This window comes from Equus przewalskii, chromosome 1 (genome assembly GCF_037783145.1).
Source record: "Equus przewalskii isolate Varuska chromosome 1, EquPr2, whole genome shotgun sequence".
NCBI lineage: Eukaryota > Metazoa > Chordata > Mammalia > Perissodactyla > Equidae > Equus > Equus przewalskii.
This window is the reverse complement of record NC_091831.1, coordinates 168572907-168591365: the sequence shown is the minus strand read 5'-3', so window position 1 is coordinate 168591365 and position 18459 is coordinate 168572907. Positions and strand designations below refer to the sequence as shown.

Below are 18459 nucleotides of genomic sequence, written 5' to 3'. Positions count from 1 at the left end.
CACTGCAATAAAAAACGATAGCAAAATTAAAACTTGGAAGTCTAACAATCTAGTTTTGATAAAATTTGCTAAATGGAAAACTACCTAATGACTAAAAGTATAATTTAAAAGACTATAGGCCATTATGGAAAATTATGACTAAGTGGGAAAAGATATGTATACACTATAATTGCAACTGAATAAAAATTAGATAAAATTGGGAGGGAGATAGAAAGAACATTACTGGGACATATGTTCAAAATGTTCAAAAATCTATCTTTTTAAACACAGATTGTAGATTAAATAATAGTATTGTGCCACTGTTAAATTTCTTGATTTTGGTATCTGTACTGTTGCTATTTAAGAGAATACTCTTGTTCTTAGAAAATATACAATGTATTTAATGGTAAAAAGAGTCCATTATCTCCAAGTTAAATCTCAAAGGGCTCAAAAACAAATAAACCTGAATACACATATAAACACAGCTCAAGCAACTGGGGAAAATGTAAACAGTAGAGAAATCTTGGTAAAGGGTATATCAGACCTCCTTTTACTCTTCCTACAAACATTCTCTCAGTTGAAATTATATCAAAATAAAGTTAACAAAACAATTAAGTAGATTTGTGATCAGAAAACAAAAAAGTAACACAAACCAAAGCAATTAAAATGGAAAGACTGTGGATACTTTATCTTTGTTAATAAGCATTAAGCAGTTTTAATAACATAAGCAAATGAAGAGAAAAATATTGAAGTTTTTTGGCAGTGACAAAATGTGTAGCAAGAACTAGTGCTAACAGGCTGTGTGAAAAGATGCCAGAAATATTTAGTTAGTAGTGTGTTGTGACTTAAGAGTTTGTGCTTTAAGTTTAGATGAGTCTTATTTCAAAGCAGTTTACATGCCTAATACAGAGAATAGTTAATCATAAAATAAGGAAATACTACAGCTTAAACTTAGAAAATAAAATAGTGTCTATCCAACTATAATAGGCAGCAATTACTACATGTAGGAAACTATCTAGAAAAAGCCTACTCAAAATATCCCTATCATTAACTGGGCTTGCTAAACAGCAGTCAGCTGTAGTAAATAAATAGGCATTGATTAAGACTATGGACTTAACTGATGAAGAAATTATCAATATGTAGAATAAAAAGCCTACTGAATGCTGTCTTAAGACCATAAAAATCTTGAATAAAAGTTTGTTTACGCTCAAGTATCAAAACAGTATTAGAAGTGAAGGTGCCAAAGCACCAGTGTGAAAAAGATCTAATAAAAATACAAATTATTAAATACAACTTCAACAGCATACAAATTTTGATTTCTGATGCTTACTACCATGAGGTAAGTTAACATCTACTGAAAATACAAAAGATGAGGAATGATGTCAGCATCAGGGCACAGTGAGCTTCCTCAGTAATCCCTCCCCTCCAACATACAATGAAAAGGACATTCATACTCCCACAGAGGACATCCAAACACAACAGAAAAAATGTTGGAGAAACCCACGCAGTCATACGATGCAGGGCGGAGAGGCTGGAGCCCCCCTCAGAGGAGGTGGAACACGGTAAAAGAAAACTTCTCTCCCTCCCCTAAAGACTGTAATCTGGGACCACAGGAGGCCTCTGAGAGGGAAGGAACAGGGTAGGGGACATTCAGATGCAGGAACATAAAGGATCCCTGATGGGCCCCTGCAGCCTAGAAGGAAGCCTTCTACTGGGGCAGAAGCTTCATGGGGGGTGACCTTATCAAGCCAACAGCCCAGGAGAGCAGATAGCAAGAGTACAGCGAGAAACCCCCGAGAGCATGCAGGAGAAAGCACCCCCACCCTCCACCACAGCCCGGCTCCACTACTTGGGATCTCATGGAAGGAATATGCGGCTCTTGACCCCCACCCAGTGGCAATAAGCAGTAATTGCGACCAAATAACAACAGGATACGAAAAAACAGAACCACTCCCTCTAGCAATATCAAACATTATATTAGATCTCCAGACGAGAGAGAAAACGACAAGTATCCAGAAATCGGTCCTGAGGACACACAAATATGTATCTAAATGACAAAGAATTCAAAATAGCTATCATCAAAAAACTCAACAAGTTAAAACAGAATGTAGAGAAACAATTCAACAAGTTCAGGAGCTACTTCACAAAAGAGATTGAAACTATAAAGAATCAATCAGAAATAGTAGAAATGAAAGACACAATGGAAGAAATAAAACAAAATATGGATTCCCTGAATGCTCAGGCGGACATCATAGAGGAGTGTATCAGCATAATCAAAGACGGAGATGCTCAAATGCTCCAGATAGAGGAGAAAGAGACCTAAGACAAAAAATAAATGAGGAAAGTCTCTAAGAAATAGATGACTCGCAACCTAAGAATTACAATTATTCCAGAAGGCGAAGTGAAGGAAAACGGAGAAAGCTTGTTCAAAGAAATAATAGCAAAGAACTTCCCAAAACTAGGGAAGGAGATGGAAATCCACGTGGAAGAGGCTACCAGATCTCCTAAATATGTCAATGTAAAAAGACTGACTGCAAGGCATATAGCAATGAAACTGGCACAACCAAATGACAAATAAAGAATACTAAGGGCAGCAAGGCAGAAGAAAATAAGCTACAAAGGAACCTCTATCAGGGTTTCAGCAGATTTCTCTGCAGAAACCTTACAGGCTAGGAGAGACTGGAAGGACATATTCAAGTCTTTGAAGGATACAAACTTTCAGCCAAGAATACTCTATCCCATGAAAATATCCTTCAGATATGTTGGAGGACTTTCCCAGACAAACATAAGTTAAGGGAGTTCATAGCCACAAGATAACCCCTACAAGAAATCCTCAAGAAGGCCCTCATACCTGGGAGGCAGGTGGGGAAGAAGGGATTACAAAGCATGGAGTAAGGAGATAAACAGGTAGACAGAATCAGAGCAGGATAGCAAATACTCAATTATAGCATTAAAGACAAACGGAAGGAAAATACCAAAGACAAAGATAATCTTGTCATTTTAACCACAAACTCATAACACAAGATGGAATAAGATGTGAGAAAAACAACTTAGGAGGGAAGAGAAAAGGGACTGAATCAGTTTAGTCTAAGGAAAAAAGACACCATCAGAAAAGGGACTATCTTATCCACAAGATTTTGAACACAAATCTCATGGTAACCACTAAACAAAAAAAGCAGAACACAGACACAAATAATAAATAAGGACAAAACAAAGAAACACAACATAAAAAACCACATAACTTGACTGGTCAACCAAAATACACAGAACAAGAAACAAAGGAAATGCAGGAGAACTGGAAAACGACTGATAAAATGGTAGCATTAAGCCCTCATATATCAATAATCACCCTAAATGTAAATGGACTGAATTCTCCAATAAAAAGACACAGAGTGGAAAGATGGATTAAAGTACAAGAACCAGGGCCAGCCCTGTGGCCCAGTGGTTAAGTTTGTGCGCTCTGCTTTGGCAGCCCAGGGTTTCGCCAGTTCAAATCTTGGACGCAGACATGGCACCGCTCATCGGGCCATGTTGAGGCGGAATCCCACATGCCACAACGAGAAGGACCCACAACTAAAAAATATACAACTATGTACTGGTGGGATTTGGGAAGAAAACGCAAAAAAGAACAAGATGCAACATTATGCTGCCTCCAGGAAACACATCTCAGCTCCAATGACAAACACAGGCTCAGAGTGAAGGGCTGGAAGACGATACTCCAAGCTAACGGCAAATAAAAGAAAGCAAGTGTTGCCATACTTAGACAAAGTAGACTTCAAGATAAGACAGGAAAAGAGAGACAAAGAGGGGCAGTATATAATGATCAACAGGACATTCCATCAAGAAGAAATAACACTTGTAAATATCTATGCATCCAACACAGCAGCATCAAAGTACATAAAGCAACTATTAACAAGGCTAAAATAAGATATTAACAATAACACAATAATAGTAGGGGACCACAACACTCCACTCACATCAATGAATAGATCATCCAGACAGAAAATCAACAAGGAAACAGTGGAATTAAATGAAAAGCCACACAAGTTGGACTTAACAGACATATATACAACACTCCATCCCAAAACAGCAGAATATACGTGCTTCTCAACTGCGCACGGAACATTCTGCAGGACAGACCATATGGTGGGAAACAAGGCAAGCCTCAATAAATTTAAGAAGATTGAAATGATAACAAGCATCTTTTCTGATCACATGCTATAAAGCTAGAAATTAATTACAAGAAAAAAGCTGAGAAAGGTACAAAGAAGTGGAAACTAAACAACATGCTATTGAACAAGCAATGGATCACTGAAGAAATTAAAGGAGAAATCAAAAAACATCTGGAGACAAATGAAAATGAAAACATATCATACCAACTCATATGGGGTGCAGCAAAAGCTGTATTAGGAGGGAAATTTACCACAATAGAGGCTCACCTTAACAAACAAGAAAAATCCCAAATAAGTCATCTCAAACTACAACTAATTGAATTAGAAAAAGAACAACAAACAAAGCCCAAAGTCTGCAGAAGGAGAGAAACAATAAAAATCAGAGCAGAAAAAAATGCTATCGAAACAAAAAAGGCAGTAGAAAGCATCAATGAAACAGCTGGTTCTTTGAGAAGATAAATAAAATTGACAAACCCCTAGCCAGACTTACAAAGAAAATAAGAGAGAAAGGATAGATAAATAAAATTAGAAATGAAGGAAGAGAAATAACAATGGATACCAGAGAAAGACAACGGATTATAAGAGAATACTATGAAAAACTATATGCCAAAACATGGACAAAATGGACAATCTAGAGGAAACGGATAAATTTTTAGAGTCTTACAACCTCCCAAAGCTGAATCAAGAAGAAATAGAGAATGTGAATAGACCAATCACAAGTAAAGAGATTGAAACAGCAATCAAAAGCATCCCAAAGAATAAAAGCACAGGACCAGAGGGCTTCCCTGGGGAATTCTACCAAACATTCAGAGAGGATTTAATACCTATCCTTCTCAAGCTATTCCAAAAAATTAGGGAAGATGGACTGCTTCCTAACACATTCTACAAGGCCAACATCACTCTGATACCAAAGCCTGACAAGGACAACACAAAAAAGGAAAACTACATGCCAATATCGCTGATGAACATAGATGCAAAAATCCTCAACAAAATATTGGCAACCCAAATACAGCAATACATCAAAAAGATCATGGATCAAGTGGGATTAATACCAGGTACACAGGGACTGTTTAACATTCACAAATCAATGAATGTGATACACATTAACAAAATAAGGAATAAAAACCACATGATCATCTCAATAGATGCAGAGAAAGCATTTGACAAGATCCAACTGCCATTTATAATAAAAACTCTTAGCAAAATGGGGATAGAAGGAAATTACCTCAACATAATAAAGGCCATATATGACAAATGCACAGCCAACATCATACTCACTGGGGAAAAACTGAATGCAATCTCTCCAAGAACAGCAACAAGACAAGGATGCCCACTATCTCCACTCTTATTCAACATAGTACTGGAGGTTTAGGCCAGAGCAAATAGGCAAGAGAAAGGAATAAAGGGAATCCAAACAGGTAATGAAGAAGTCAAACTCCGCAGACGACATGATTTTATATACAGAAAACCCTAAAGAATCCATTGGAAAACTATTAGAAATAATTAATAACTACAGTAAAGTGGCGGACTACAAAATCAACTTACCCAAAGCAATCTACAGATTCAATGCAATCCCAATCAGAATCCCAATGACATTCTGCAGGGAAACAGAGCAAAGAATCCTAAAATTCATATGGGGCAACCAAAGACCCCGAATTGCTAAAGCAATACTGAGAAAAAAGAACAAAGCCGGAGGCATCACAACCCCTGACTTCAAAATGTACTACAAAGCCATAGTGATCAAAATGGCATGGTACTAGCACAAAAACAGACCTACAGATTAATAGAACAGAACTGAAAGCCCAGAAATAAAAACTCAAATATATGGACAGGTAACCTTTGACAAAGGTGCCAAGAACATACTATGAAAAAAAACAAGTCTCTTAAAGAAATGACATTGGGACAACTGGACAGCCACATGCAAAAGAATGAAAGGAGATCATTATCTCACACCACACACAAAAATAAATTCAAAATGGATCAAAGACTTGAAGATAAGTCCTGAAACCATAAAACTCCTGTAAGATAATATAGGTAGTACACGCTTTGACATGAAACTTAAAAGGACGTTTTCAAATACCATGTCTTCTCAGACAAGGGAAACAAAAGAAAAAACAAAGAAGTGGGAGTTCATCAGACTAAAGAGCTTCTGCAAGGCAAAAGAAACTAGGATCAAAACAAAAAGACAACCCACCAATTGGGAGAAAATATTTGCAAATCATCTATCTAATAATGGGTTAATCCCCAAAATATACAAGGAACTCACACAACAGAACAACAAAAAAACAAACAGCCTGATCAAAAAATGGACAGACAACATGAAGACATTTTTCCAAAGAAGATATACAGATGGCCAATAAACACATTAAAAGATGTTCAACATCACTAATCATCAGGGAAATGCAAATCAAAACTACACTAAGATACCACCTTTACAACTGTTAAAATGGCTATAATCACTAAGACTAAAAATAACAAATGTTGGAGAGGGTGTGGAGAAAACGGAACCCTCATACACTGCTAGTGGGAATGCAAACTGGTGCAGCCACTACGGAAATCAGTATGCAGATTCCTCAAAAAACTAAAGACAGAACTACCATATGACCCAGCTATCCCACTACTGGGTATCTACCCAAACAACCTGAAATCAACAACCCAAAGTAACATACGTACCCCTATGCTCACTGTAGCACTATTCACAATAGCCAATACATGGAAACAATCCAATTGCCCAGGGACTGATGATTGGATAAAGAAGAGGTGGTATACATATATACGATGGAATACAACTCAACCATAAAAAAAGACAAATTCATTCCATTTGCAACAGCATGGAAGGACCTGGAGGGAATTATGCTAAGCAAAATAAGCCAGACTGAGAAAAAGACAAACACCAGATGATTTCAAACTCATGTAGAATATAAACAAAAACATGGACAAAACAGTTCAGTGGTTACCAGGGGAAGCGGGGTGGGGAGTGGGCATGGGGTGGGGGTGAAGGGGAGCACTTATGTGGTGACAGACAAGAAATAAGGTACAATTGAAATTTCCCAATGACGTAAGCTATTATGAACTCAAATTTTAAAAAAGTTACATAAAAAAATACATATATAAAAGATGAAAACTTGCTATTTGGTCAAATTTCTATCATTCAAACTTCAAAAATCTTTCTGCATGCCTTTACAACAGTATACCACCATCCACAAAAAAGCTGCCTGGAAAAGTTAATACATTTCCAAGACTACAAATTATTACAGTTTTATTGTAGTGTTAATATCCTTGAGTGAGACAGGTATACAAAATTAATATTGGAAAACTAGTAGGTCAGAATGAAAAAACAGACAAATGGAATGCTTACAGACAAACAGAAAAAAAGAAAATCACTTTATCAATCTGGGTTTCTGTAAAAAGAATAAACACATTCACCTAGAATCTTTATGCTGAAGAATATGAAATCAAACTTCTACCCCAAATAAGATAAAGCACAAGTAAACAAAATGCAATAAAATAAGTAACCAAAAAAATTGCCCTCACAAAATATTCAGAAAATTAAAAAGAGCTAATTATATTTACTGAATGACATAAAGCAGCCTAAGTTTTCTGTAATGTCAAATCCATTATCTTTAAAAAAAAAAAATTTTTTTAAAGGCAAACAAATCTTAATAAACATTACTGACCATAAATTAAACTTACCTTCTTATCTTCTTTTACTTTGTGGGTTTTCTTCTTCATCTTCTTATCATCTAACTCCTGGTCGGAAGTGATTGCAGGATTATCAATACCACCTTTCCAAGTTTCCACAGGAGAAAGCAGTGGATCTTCCTCACTTCCTCGATGTCTTCCTTTTCTTTTTGTTTTAGAAGTGGTAAAAGCCTCATCATCACTTGCATCTGAATGTGTTCTTCTATAGTACGACTTGGCTTTACTAAACAAGGTTTTAGATTTATATTTGTATTTTGAAGGCCTTCGTTCTCCATGACTTTTTGAGGTTCTATCTGAAAATCCATTTTCTTCATCTCCTTGGGTGTTATTTACAAATGAGTTTCGAATTTTAATAATGCGATTCTGACTATCATCTGGGACAACATATATCTCATCAGGATAGCCCTTCTGTCTGAAGATTGTGTCAATGGGTTCCGAATAGTTATCTGAAGGATCCATATCTTCAGGATGTGCCAAAGGCACCCGGGAAGTCTGTTTTCTTGGATTTTTACCAATACCAGCTTCAATTGTTTTTAAAAGGTTTGGATCTAGTTTTTTCACATTTGTCTTAGGTACAACTGGTTTAGGTTTAATAGGTGGAGGCACTTTATGGTTGCGTTCATGGTCATGACAGTTTGGGGTACTATGAATAGGATATTCATTTCCTTCCAAATCTAATCTGTATCTGGAACGGTCACTAGGTGTTGGAAGCAACTGTACATCATCCCCAATTGGACTATAAGGAGGTGGCGCTTCTGTATCATCATCTGAATCAGGGTAGTTGTTATAGGGAAAACAGTCTCTGGGAGATGGTAGAAAAACATCTTCGCTTTGATGGGTTGATTCTCTTGTATTATCAGATAAATAAGAATTTTCTATCATATTTTTTTTCTCTAGAACATCACTGAAAAACAGTGTAAAGACCTCAGTTTGCCGATGATATTGAGATAAAGAATACAACGCTGTAAATTTAGCAGTGATCTCAGTTGCAATGTGTTCACCTTCAGTCATTAATTCCTTAATGGCCTCATTTTCAAAAAAATCTGCTTGGCTGTCAGTAACTGCCACAAGCTGTACAGGAATGGTGTCCTGAACTTCTGATAGAAATGCTCGAAGCATTCCCATTGATGCTTTCCGTTTGGCAGAATAAACTAATATATACCCATGAACCAGTTCATCTTTCCGAACTCCAATTGATGAATGGTATGATAAGATTGTGATCTGTATTCGCCTCCTTTTTTCACCAATAATTTTATCAAGCATTAGGGAATTATTCTGTCCAGCTTGAGCAGCACTGCAAGAATGAGAATCAAGGAAGGGTGAAAGAATAAGATCCACACTAAATGGATCACCACACATGGCACACATGACAATTCTCAAGTCAGCTTCCGATACATCCTTATTGGTAGGAACTGGGCTCACCACATCTAAATTATGTTTAACTGATTCTAATACTCCTCTTAGAGCTTGCTTTATCTGGGTTTCATTAAATTTACGAGGATATGTACCAGCAGGTACATCTACAAAAGGACATTGTAACTTGTTTGCCAACTGTTGCCCTTGGTGCCTGAGAATTGGTAGATTCTTACTAATAGAATCTCTCTGATTAGCCAGAATTAATGTAAATGGAAGATTAGCCATATATTTATCTTTTCTGATCTGAGAAGCTTCAGTTCTTATTTTTCCAATAAATTCACCAATAAAATTCAGTGACTCAATGGAATTAAATACACAGAAGCACCCATGTGGTTTAAAGGCGGCAGTCCACAACTGACTTAAAAAGTAAGGCGACTTGGCATCAACTGGCCGAAGATCAAGTTCATAAATTTTTCCATCTAAGGCATACTCATCATCAGTGGATTGTGTCCTTATCTCATTTGCTAGCTCTTGGGCAAGGCCATCCTTCCCTAAAATGAAAAGATTAACTTTATCTATATTGGTACTATCATGATACAACCGTAAGCGGCCATGATCCAACTGCAAAAGGCTACTGGCAAGTAACTGCTCCACTTTAATGTCAGTACAATTTTGGCCACTAAGACATGTTTCTTTAGTGGGATGATAAACAAACCCTATATGCTTAAGTAGAAGAGATTCCCTATCAGGTGCAAGTTTCTGTAAAGCTTTATATCTAGGTTCTTCGCTCAAAACTGTATGAATTTCACTCATTTTATCTGAACTGGGTGTTGCATTAAGATCTAAATCATAAAAAAGTTCAGAATGCTCAAAAAGCATTTCCTGAAACTCTTCTTTGGCTTTTTCAACTATTTCTCGCTGATGCCTACCATACACTTCTTTGCTATCAGCCTCAGTAATATATTTGAAGGCTTCATCCTCCATAACAAAGCACATAACTTCCTCCCACGGCTGCCCAGGTGAAATGAACTGAATTTTTTCCAAAGTCTTTTTGAATTTTTCCTTCATTTCTACCCTCCTCTTCTCTGATATTAGATGTTGTACATGGTTCTGATAGACTTTTTCAGCTTCTAAAGTGCTCAGGAGGTCAAATGGAATCCGTCTATCATTAATTTTGTCTATATGGTCAGTTTCATCCCAAGGTGTTTTCTCTAGCACCACAAAACATAACTGAAAATCTGCTCTCTTTTCCATTAATTTCAAAGCTTCTGACCAATTCAAATGTTCAATCTCTTCTAGATTTGGCAAAAGAGTGTTAAAAGCTCTTGGTAAAGTGTTTATATATTCTTCTCTCCTTTTTCTTATATGTTCCTGTTTAAGTTGTTCTATATGTTTTGAAAACGTATTTCTGGCCTTTCTTGTTCCCTCTAAGTTGATGTATTCTTCATAATCAGGATGATTTTTTAATTTATTACTAACAGTTTTCCAAGTTGCATGATAATCTCTCACAGTCTGCACAAGTTTTTCAAACTTATCTGTTGCTGTGACAACAAGTTGTCTCTGTGTTTTATAAGCATCCAGATAGGGAATAATTTTAGGTTTGCCACGAGTTTTATCCAACATTTGTACCAGTGCAGTGAAACATGTCTCAATGTTGACGTTAAATCGTGCTGATGTTTCCACTACAAGAAGGTTCTTTTTGTTTGAAGCAAATGCCTGAACTTCTCTAAGGTAATGATCCACGCATTCATCACATTTAGTTGCTGCTATTATTACAGGTTTTTTTGATTTTGATAGTTGGACAAAAAGGTTATTCACAAATTTAAGTTGGTCATCAAACTTTCTATTACATCCCTGACTTACGTCAATGCACAATAAAAATCCATCTACGTTGAGCTTCCCTTCAGGCATTTGCTTCTGTTCAAAGTCTTGCTCCAAGCCCAGCTGATCAGTGCAAATGTACATTAGTTTTTCTGCTGACTGCAATTTAGAGGCAGCTGCACGTTTTATATATGGTTGCAAATTCGTACTCCGATGAGGCAAGAAAGTCTGGTCATCAATGAACTCTGTTTGTTCAATGACATGAATTTTGCATTCTACTCCATCTTCACCATTTTGTGTTATGTCACCCCAGTACAAAAAGTGATCATTATTTACTACTCGTCCTCCAAAGTCAATGGTGCTAAGCACAGAAGTATGCTCTGGATAATATTCATCTGCTTTTGAGCGTACAAATCTATTGCACAAACAGGACTTTCCAACTCCACAGTTACCCTTGTCTTTTTCAGTCCCAGAGAGTCCAACTACACTGATAGTATAGGATGGGGGGCGAGGCTCTTTGTTTTTTGCCATCATAACTCTCTTCTCATGTCTCTACATTCATAAAGGTAATCAGATATACTTCTCATTCTGAAAATAAAATTCCCTCAAAATACAGATCCCGAATTTCAGAACTATATTTGGTTCTTTGTATTTCCCTCATTTCTGTGCAGAAAGGTCTTCAAGATCATATGGATCATCTTCCTAGAAAGAGGAGAAAAAGGACAATTCTTAATCATGAATTACACACACTGAATTATATATATATTAAAGATGCTCACAACAAAGCACCATGCAAGTTAACAGCAATGTTACATGTATTCTAAGAAGGCACCAGAAAGAGAGTTTATGATTTACTGTTACAAATGCAAGCTGACCTCAAAATTTAAGGCAAATCTAACAATTAAAATGACTAAATATAAAATGTAATGTAATGTCTCACAAACTTTAAAATAAGCCCCTATTAACCAAATGTGCATTTTCTCTCAACTCCTTCCTGAGTTTGAAGAACCAACTAGTCCTTCCTCTCCCTCAATTTTCCTGCCTTATGTGACAGGAGACTATTTGGTGATAATAAAACGTATTAATTGCCTTAACAATTCCCTCATGACTTTTAAACACAACCTGCTATCTATTACATGGCTCCTCAAAACTTATTCCCTGAAATGGAATTTCATACAAATTTATCAAGATTTGGGGATTAAAAATTTTCCAAGAAGTGTCAAAACAGTCCTGTGAAATTTATAAAATTTTATGCCCAAAACCAATTAAGAATATTTAAATACTTAAACAGGGAAATAGAAGAAAACGGACAGTTAATACAAATAAGTACAATATTTAATTAGATAGATCAATGCTTCTCAAATTATCCAAGGTGAAGGACTAATTTTTTTTTCATATCTGCAAGTCCAATTTTGTAGAAAATAATTTTTTTTTAAAATCCAAGCCCCAATGTCTTATTAAATTCAAGATACATTAAATTACTGTCAAATTGTTTCCAAATGTTCTTGATTTCTACATTTATTTTCTATCAGAGTAGTTATAAAGAACTCATGGATCACATTTTGAGTAACACCAAGCTAAAGAATTTTAAGATTATATACTTGAGATAATCTTTTAGAATTTTTTAATATACCAACATTATGTAACCTTTAAGAATTGCATGTAATTTAATTTAGGTTATTTATTTATGTGGAAACAAGGAATTGGTCTCTTATAAAAGTTTTATTTGGTACGTCACATTCTTTTGAGGTTGAATTAAAAGCAAGACATCATTTCCACATCAAAATTTCACAAGGTGGGGAAAATATCCAGTCATGTACATCAACAGATGTGAAAATTATCTTCAATCCAGATAAAATAAAGAATATATAGAACTTGGAGAGAAAAAAAATAAAAGGTAAGAACCACCAAATACCTGGCTTCTCCACTGACCTCAACTGCAAGTAAACATCTATTCAGATTATACTGCAACTTGCTCTAACAACTAATGGAAAAGAGAAATTGTTCTTGTAATTTAAAATTTTGGCTAATGTTTCTGCTAATATTTAAAAATAAAATTTCAGATTTATTCTTATTCTCTAGAAGTTTATTCTATTAGCCTCAACCAAATATTAACAATATCACCCATGTGATACCCAAACAAAATGTTTAAGGTCACTTTTGTAACGAATAAAACATTACTATGTTGAAGGAGCAACACAAGTAGAAAACCATGAGTAAATAGAACAGATTTCAAATTTGACTCCTATAATTTACTAGTTTATGACAATAATAAAACACCAAACCTCTTGAGACATGGTTCCTCCATCTATAAAATGGGGCCACATATCTATACAAATTTAAGAACTAAATCACTTTTTAAAATGTTAAGTGCCTAGTATACAAAAGGTGCTTAATAAACACTAGTTCTGTTTCTTAATTGATTCTTAGAACCAGGGAAGCTGCCGAAGATTTATAAAAACAATGTGATGAGACTTGTGACTTACAAATATTTATCTGACAGCAGTATACACAATAATTAGAAGTAAGAGGAATTAGGGCAGTCTCATCCGATCCTATTAACTCTTTTCTTATTAGCAAAATTTTTTAAAAATCTTAATCTGGTCAAACTGAGTATTTGTACCCAGCACTAAGTTTTACCATTCCTTATCTAAACTGTGTAAAAGAACAATTGGACTACCTTATGGATATTTACGGAAAAACATACTGAATTAACTGGATAACAAAGTTATATATAGTGATTAAAAAGTGAAATTAGTCTGTGAAAATAGCACAATGATTCCACAGCTAACAAGGAAAAAATTGAAAACATAGTAGAATACAAGGTCTATCCTTCCTTCTTACTGGAAAAGCAAAGACTGCAGATGATATACTTTAAAATGTACATCAAGAAAATATATCTAGTGATTACTCTGGGGAATTTTTATGTTAAACAGTACAAACACTAGAACTACATATAACTCTTTATTAAACTTCTATTCTGAAAACTAAGAGCAATTCAGACACTTGTAAGACTGTCCTCTTCCTTCTAGTTTAAGAGGCACAAGGTTGTTAAAAGAAAAGTAGCAACACAATGTCAATGAATGCACCTGAGTACTGCAGAAAATTTTCAACTACAAACCTAATCCTTGCCATAAGAGTCACATCTTTACTAATATTTCTTATACTTATCCAAACACCTTAAAAGTAAGACTCATTTCTGCTCTTCGATAGCATAAGCCTCAAAATACTGAGATACTTTTCTATCTTAAGTTACAGAGTGTTAAAAACAGAAAGTGAACACTCTATCACAAAATGTATTTTTTTTTTTGAGGAAGATTAGCCCTGAGCTAACTGCTGCCAATCCTCCTCTTTTTGCTGAGGAAGACTGGCCCTGAGCTAACATTCGTGCCCATCTTCCTCTACTTTATATGTGGGATGCCTCCCACAGCATGGCTTGCCAAGCAGTGCCATGTCCACACGCGGGATCCAAACTGGCAAACCCTGGGCCCCCAAAGCGGAACGTGTGAACTTAACCACTGCACCACGGGGCCGGCCACCACAAAATGTATTTTAAAAGTCTCAGGGGCCAGCCCAGTAGTACACAGCAGTTAAGTTTGCACACTCTGCTTCAGCAGCACGGAGTTCGCCGGTTCAAATCCCAGATACAGACCTACGCACTGCTTATCAATCCATGCTGTGGCAGGCATCTCACGTATAAAGTAGAGGAAGATGGGCATACACGTTAGCTCAGGGCCTATTTTCCTCAGCAAAAGAGAGGAGGATTGGCAGTGGATGGATGTTTGCTCAGGACTAATCTTCCTCAAAAACAAAAAAAGTTTCAGGAGGAAAGGGCCTTAAAACTAAACGAAGATGAGTTGAAGGCATGAACTCATCACCCTTTCACTGGTCATTGAAAACTGGAAGGCTTTTTATCTAATAGAGTAATGAAATTCTACTATATTGAAGATAAACTTTAATACTGAGGCTTGAACACATCCTAATTAATTTGATAGTGGCAGTCTCTGAACCGTGATTAAAGTTTAAATTAAAAATAAGATAACTTTGCATGACACTTACAGTTTTCACACCAAATTCACAGTAAACTACCAATGAGACACCGCGAGGAACATCCACGTTCTTCTTTCTAACGCTGCTCTCAGGCAGGTTACCTGCTAGTATTTTGAAGTCAGCTCCAGAGCTTGTCATGGAGTCACTACATAGTGATTTTCAAACTGTGGTGGAAAAATTCTTTCACCTAGAGTTGAGAAAGACGGATACTGGGCAAACAGTTGCTCTCTCCTTCCAAGTGTCTCATCCGAGCAGTGCTTTCTTTATCTGATTTACAGGTTCACTTAACTCAAGCTTTAGTTTAAAAAAAAGTTTTCAGATTTAAAAAAAGTTTGAGAAATGCTAGACTAGAAAAAAATTGTCACATAGCCCTCAAAAAGATTTTGCCATTTATTTCAATGAGTATGGTATTACAACCTCATGGGACAAAGACAGTTTCCATGAGGTTGGCTGTAATAGGTTGTAAGGGAATTTAATTTCAGACACTTGGATAGTTTATATATCCATGAATTACCCAGTGGTCCTCAACATCCATGTCAAAATTGCCCTCCATTAACTAATCAAGGTGGTTTTTCTTCTACGCTGAGAAAAAAAAGAATCCTTTCTGGGTTTTGTGCTCCCAATAATAAACTAATGGCCAATATCTATCTGCAGGCCGTTTAAGTGGAAAATTCCTTTCAAATATGTTTAATGGTAATATTTAATTATGTCAATTCACACATATCTTTTCGATTTTTGACGTTAACTTTATTTTCATGAAACTTGTTCTTGTCTTCTCCTAACATCTAGTATCATGCTTATTCTTACTCATGAAGAAACCAAGACAAAAGTAGCAACGATTTACTACTCAGTTGTAGGGTTAAGTCTCTTGATGACCAAATCTTTACTTTCTTAAGCATTAGTGCTCTTTTAATAGTAGGCAATGCAATTTCTCATTTTGCCTTTAAGATTATCTTATAAACTTATATTTTATTTCAAGGAAATGTTTACATTAAGTATCCTTACAAAAATTAATGACAATATATAATTTGAGTGGAACTGCCTTACAACTGTCTGCTGAAATGAAACTACTACAACTAAGTTTTCTAAGATATTTTACTAAGCCATTCAAAGACAACATGCCCCTTTTAAGAGTTTTAATAACATGAAGTTGCTTTCTGCAAAAAAAAAAAAAAAATTTAAGTTCTACAACGAATCTAGGAAATCAAAAAAATAGCTTCTTAGTAATTCTGAATTTAAAATCTTGCTTTGTACCTTTTCACAAAACATTACATTGATTAATAAAAGGCACAATTTTTAAAATATTTTATACTTCTAAGTTATTATGCCGTGTCAGGAAATTCCTAGTGGCCCTATTTTCAAAATATATCCCAAATTTATCACTTTTCACTACCTTTACTGCTATAACTCTGACCCCACCCATCATCATCTCTGGCCCTAGATTATTCCGAAGGCTTCTAATCTAATATCCCTGCTTCCACTCCTGATCCTCTTTCCCATTCTATTCATATTAGAGCAATCAGAGTGTTCCTTTTAAAATCTAAGTCACAGCCTCCCATTCTTCTGCTCAAAACTCTCTAGTGGCTCCTAAAAGTAAAAGCAAAGTTCTTTCAATGGTTTATGAAAGATCTGCCTTCTCCAACCCTATCTTACTCTCTGACCTACTCTCATACTATTCTCCCCATTCTCATTCGGCGCCAATAACACTGAGAACACGAAGCTGTTCCTCAACATGCTAAGCATGTTCCTGCTTTTGCACTTACTTTTCCCAATAACCCTCCAAACCCCCCTTGCTAACTCCCTATCTCCTAACTTATTATTCAACTTACTTATTACTTGTCATTAACTCTATCCTTCTCTCCACCCCACTGCAGGTTTAATAAAGATCCATAAAGGCACAAATTTTGTTTATTTCATCAATATATCCCAAGACCCTAGAACAGTGCCTCCCACATAGTAGCTACTCAATAAATGCATGAATCCTAATAAATACTAAAATCAAAATGCTTTTAATTATTTGGCAAAAAAAGGTAAAACACTGTTTACTAAATAAGTGCTGAAATTTATTAACCTAAAAGGTTTTCCAAAGCTATTTATGGAGAAAATATACATATATTTCAAGGTCCCAATAATTTAGTCAAAAATTAAGCCGTCAGAATGAAGACTGTGATCTATAATAATGTATTCAACCAGAATCATCATCTAATTTTTAATTCTGACATTCAAACATTTTTTTAAATCACAAATATTTATATAGGAAATTACATTTTGAAGACCTAATTACATAGAAGGAGATTTGTAATCACACGCCTCATCTTCAGCCAAATAAATAAAATATCCTTATATAAACAAATATTTAAAAGAGAAGACAGATCCAAGCCCAAAGATTATCATATATGCCACAATCTTAGGTAAATTATCTAGAGTAGTTTAAGAATAAAAATATCAACTGTATACTAAAAGATGAATATAGCATAATACTGATATATTACTTTTCTTAATGTTGCTCTTTCTCAAAGACAAATTTATCAGTGCTGTGAAATATTAAAAAAGGAAATGAAAAGCCATTTTAACATATATCAGTCAAATACACAATGTAATACTTGTATAAGTATTCTATATTTTCTTTGACCAAGGTTTCCACCACAGAAGCACACAATTTTAAGGTTGAAAGGAACACTAAAAAGTCATCATTCCTATGAATTAGTCTTTGGACAAGACTATAATCCAGTGAATAAAAAGAGATCTATTAAAAATTTGAAGAATTTATGTAATGACTAAATAACCTGGAAGCATATCCTGGTAGGATTCAGGACTAAACTGTTAGGATGGAAATTTTGTTTGTTTTTTTACCGTATTCCCATCATCCAGCACAGTGCCCAACACAGAGTAGTGCTCAAATATATGATGACGAAATGAAGCAATCTCTAGACTCAGATCCTAAACCACTAAGCAATCTTGAAGCCACTTTTGTAGTCACAATTAACAAAAATCACATAGTGCTATGGGCCCATGTCTAGTATAGCAGAATATTCTAACATAAAAAGTTCAGGTTTTTTTCAAGACCTATAGTCTGCTCATTAACACAAATTATGGGTTTATAAACAGTAAGCCTAAAGACTCAATGGAAGTACTTCCAGGAGGGTCCAAGTAGGCAGTACTCTGAGAGTTCCCCAAGCCCTACTCAGCAAAGGTAATGCTGTTTACACCCATTTTACCTTTTGATATTTCAAGCCTCTGCTGTTTGAAAAAAAGTTTCACTGCATAAAATACTCAAAAACCAATGACCCAAACTATTCCCAAACAGATTAACTGCCTACCCTATTATTTAATCTATACTTTCCTCTAACAACATGTTACGTCTCTGAGGCCCTGGTGT

General features: G+C 35.5%; 1 protein-coding gene across 16 annotated transcripts in view; it reads right to left on the bottom strand.

Moving 5' to 3' along the window:
• Window positions 1-18459, bottom strand: part of ARHGAP5 (Rho GTPase activating protein 5) — a 128378-nt gene that overhangs the window by 60973 nt on the left and 48946 nt on the right. For 13 of the 16 annotated variants that reach the window (XM_070587674.1, XM_070587673.1, XM_070587661.1 and 10 more), the window contains one exon: window positions 7845-11732. In XM_070587674.1, coding sequence (XP_070443775.1) covers window positions 7845-11564 — 3720 coding nt within the window. In that variant the 5' untranslated portion in view covers window positions 11565-11732. Of the gene's footprint in view, window positions 1-7844; window positions 11733-15089; window positions 15270-18459 lie in introns of those variants that run through there. The other 3 variants (XM_070587696.1, XM_070587704.1, XM_070587677.1) reach the window with 2 other exon arrangements.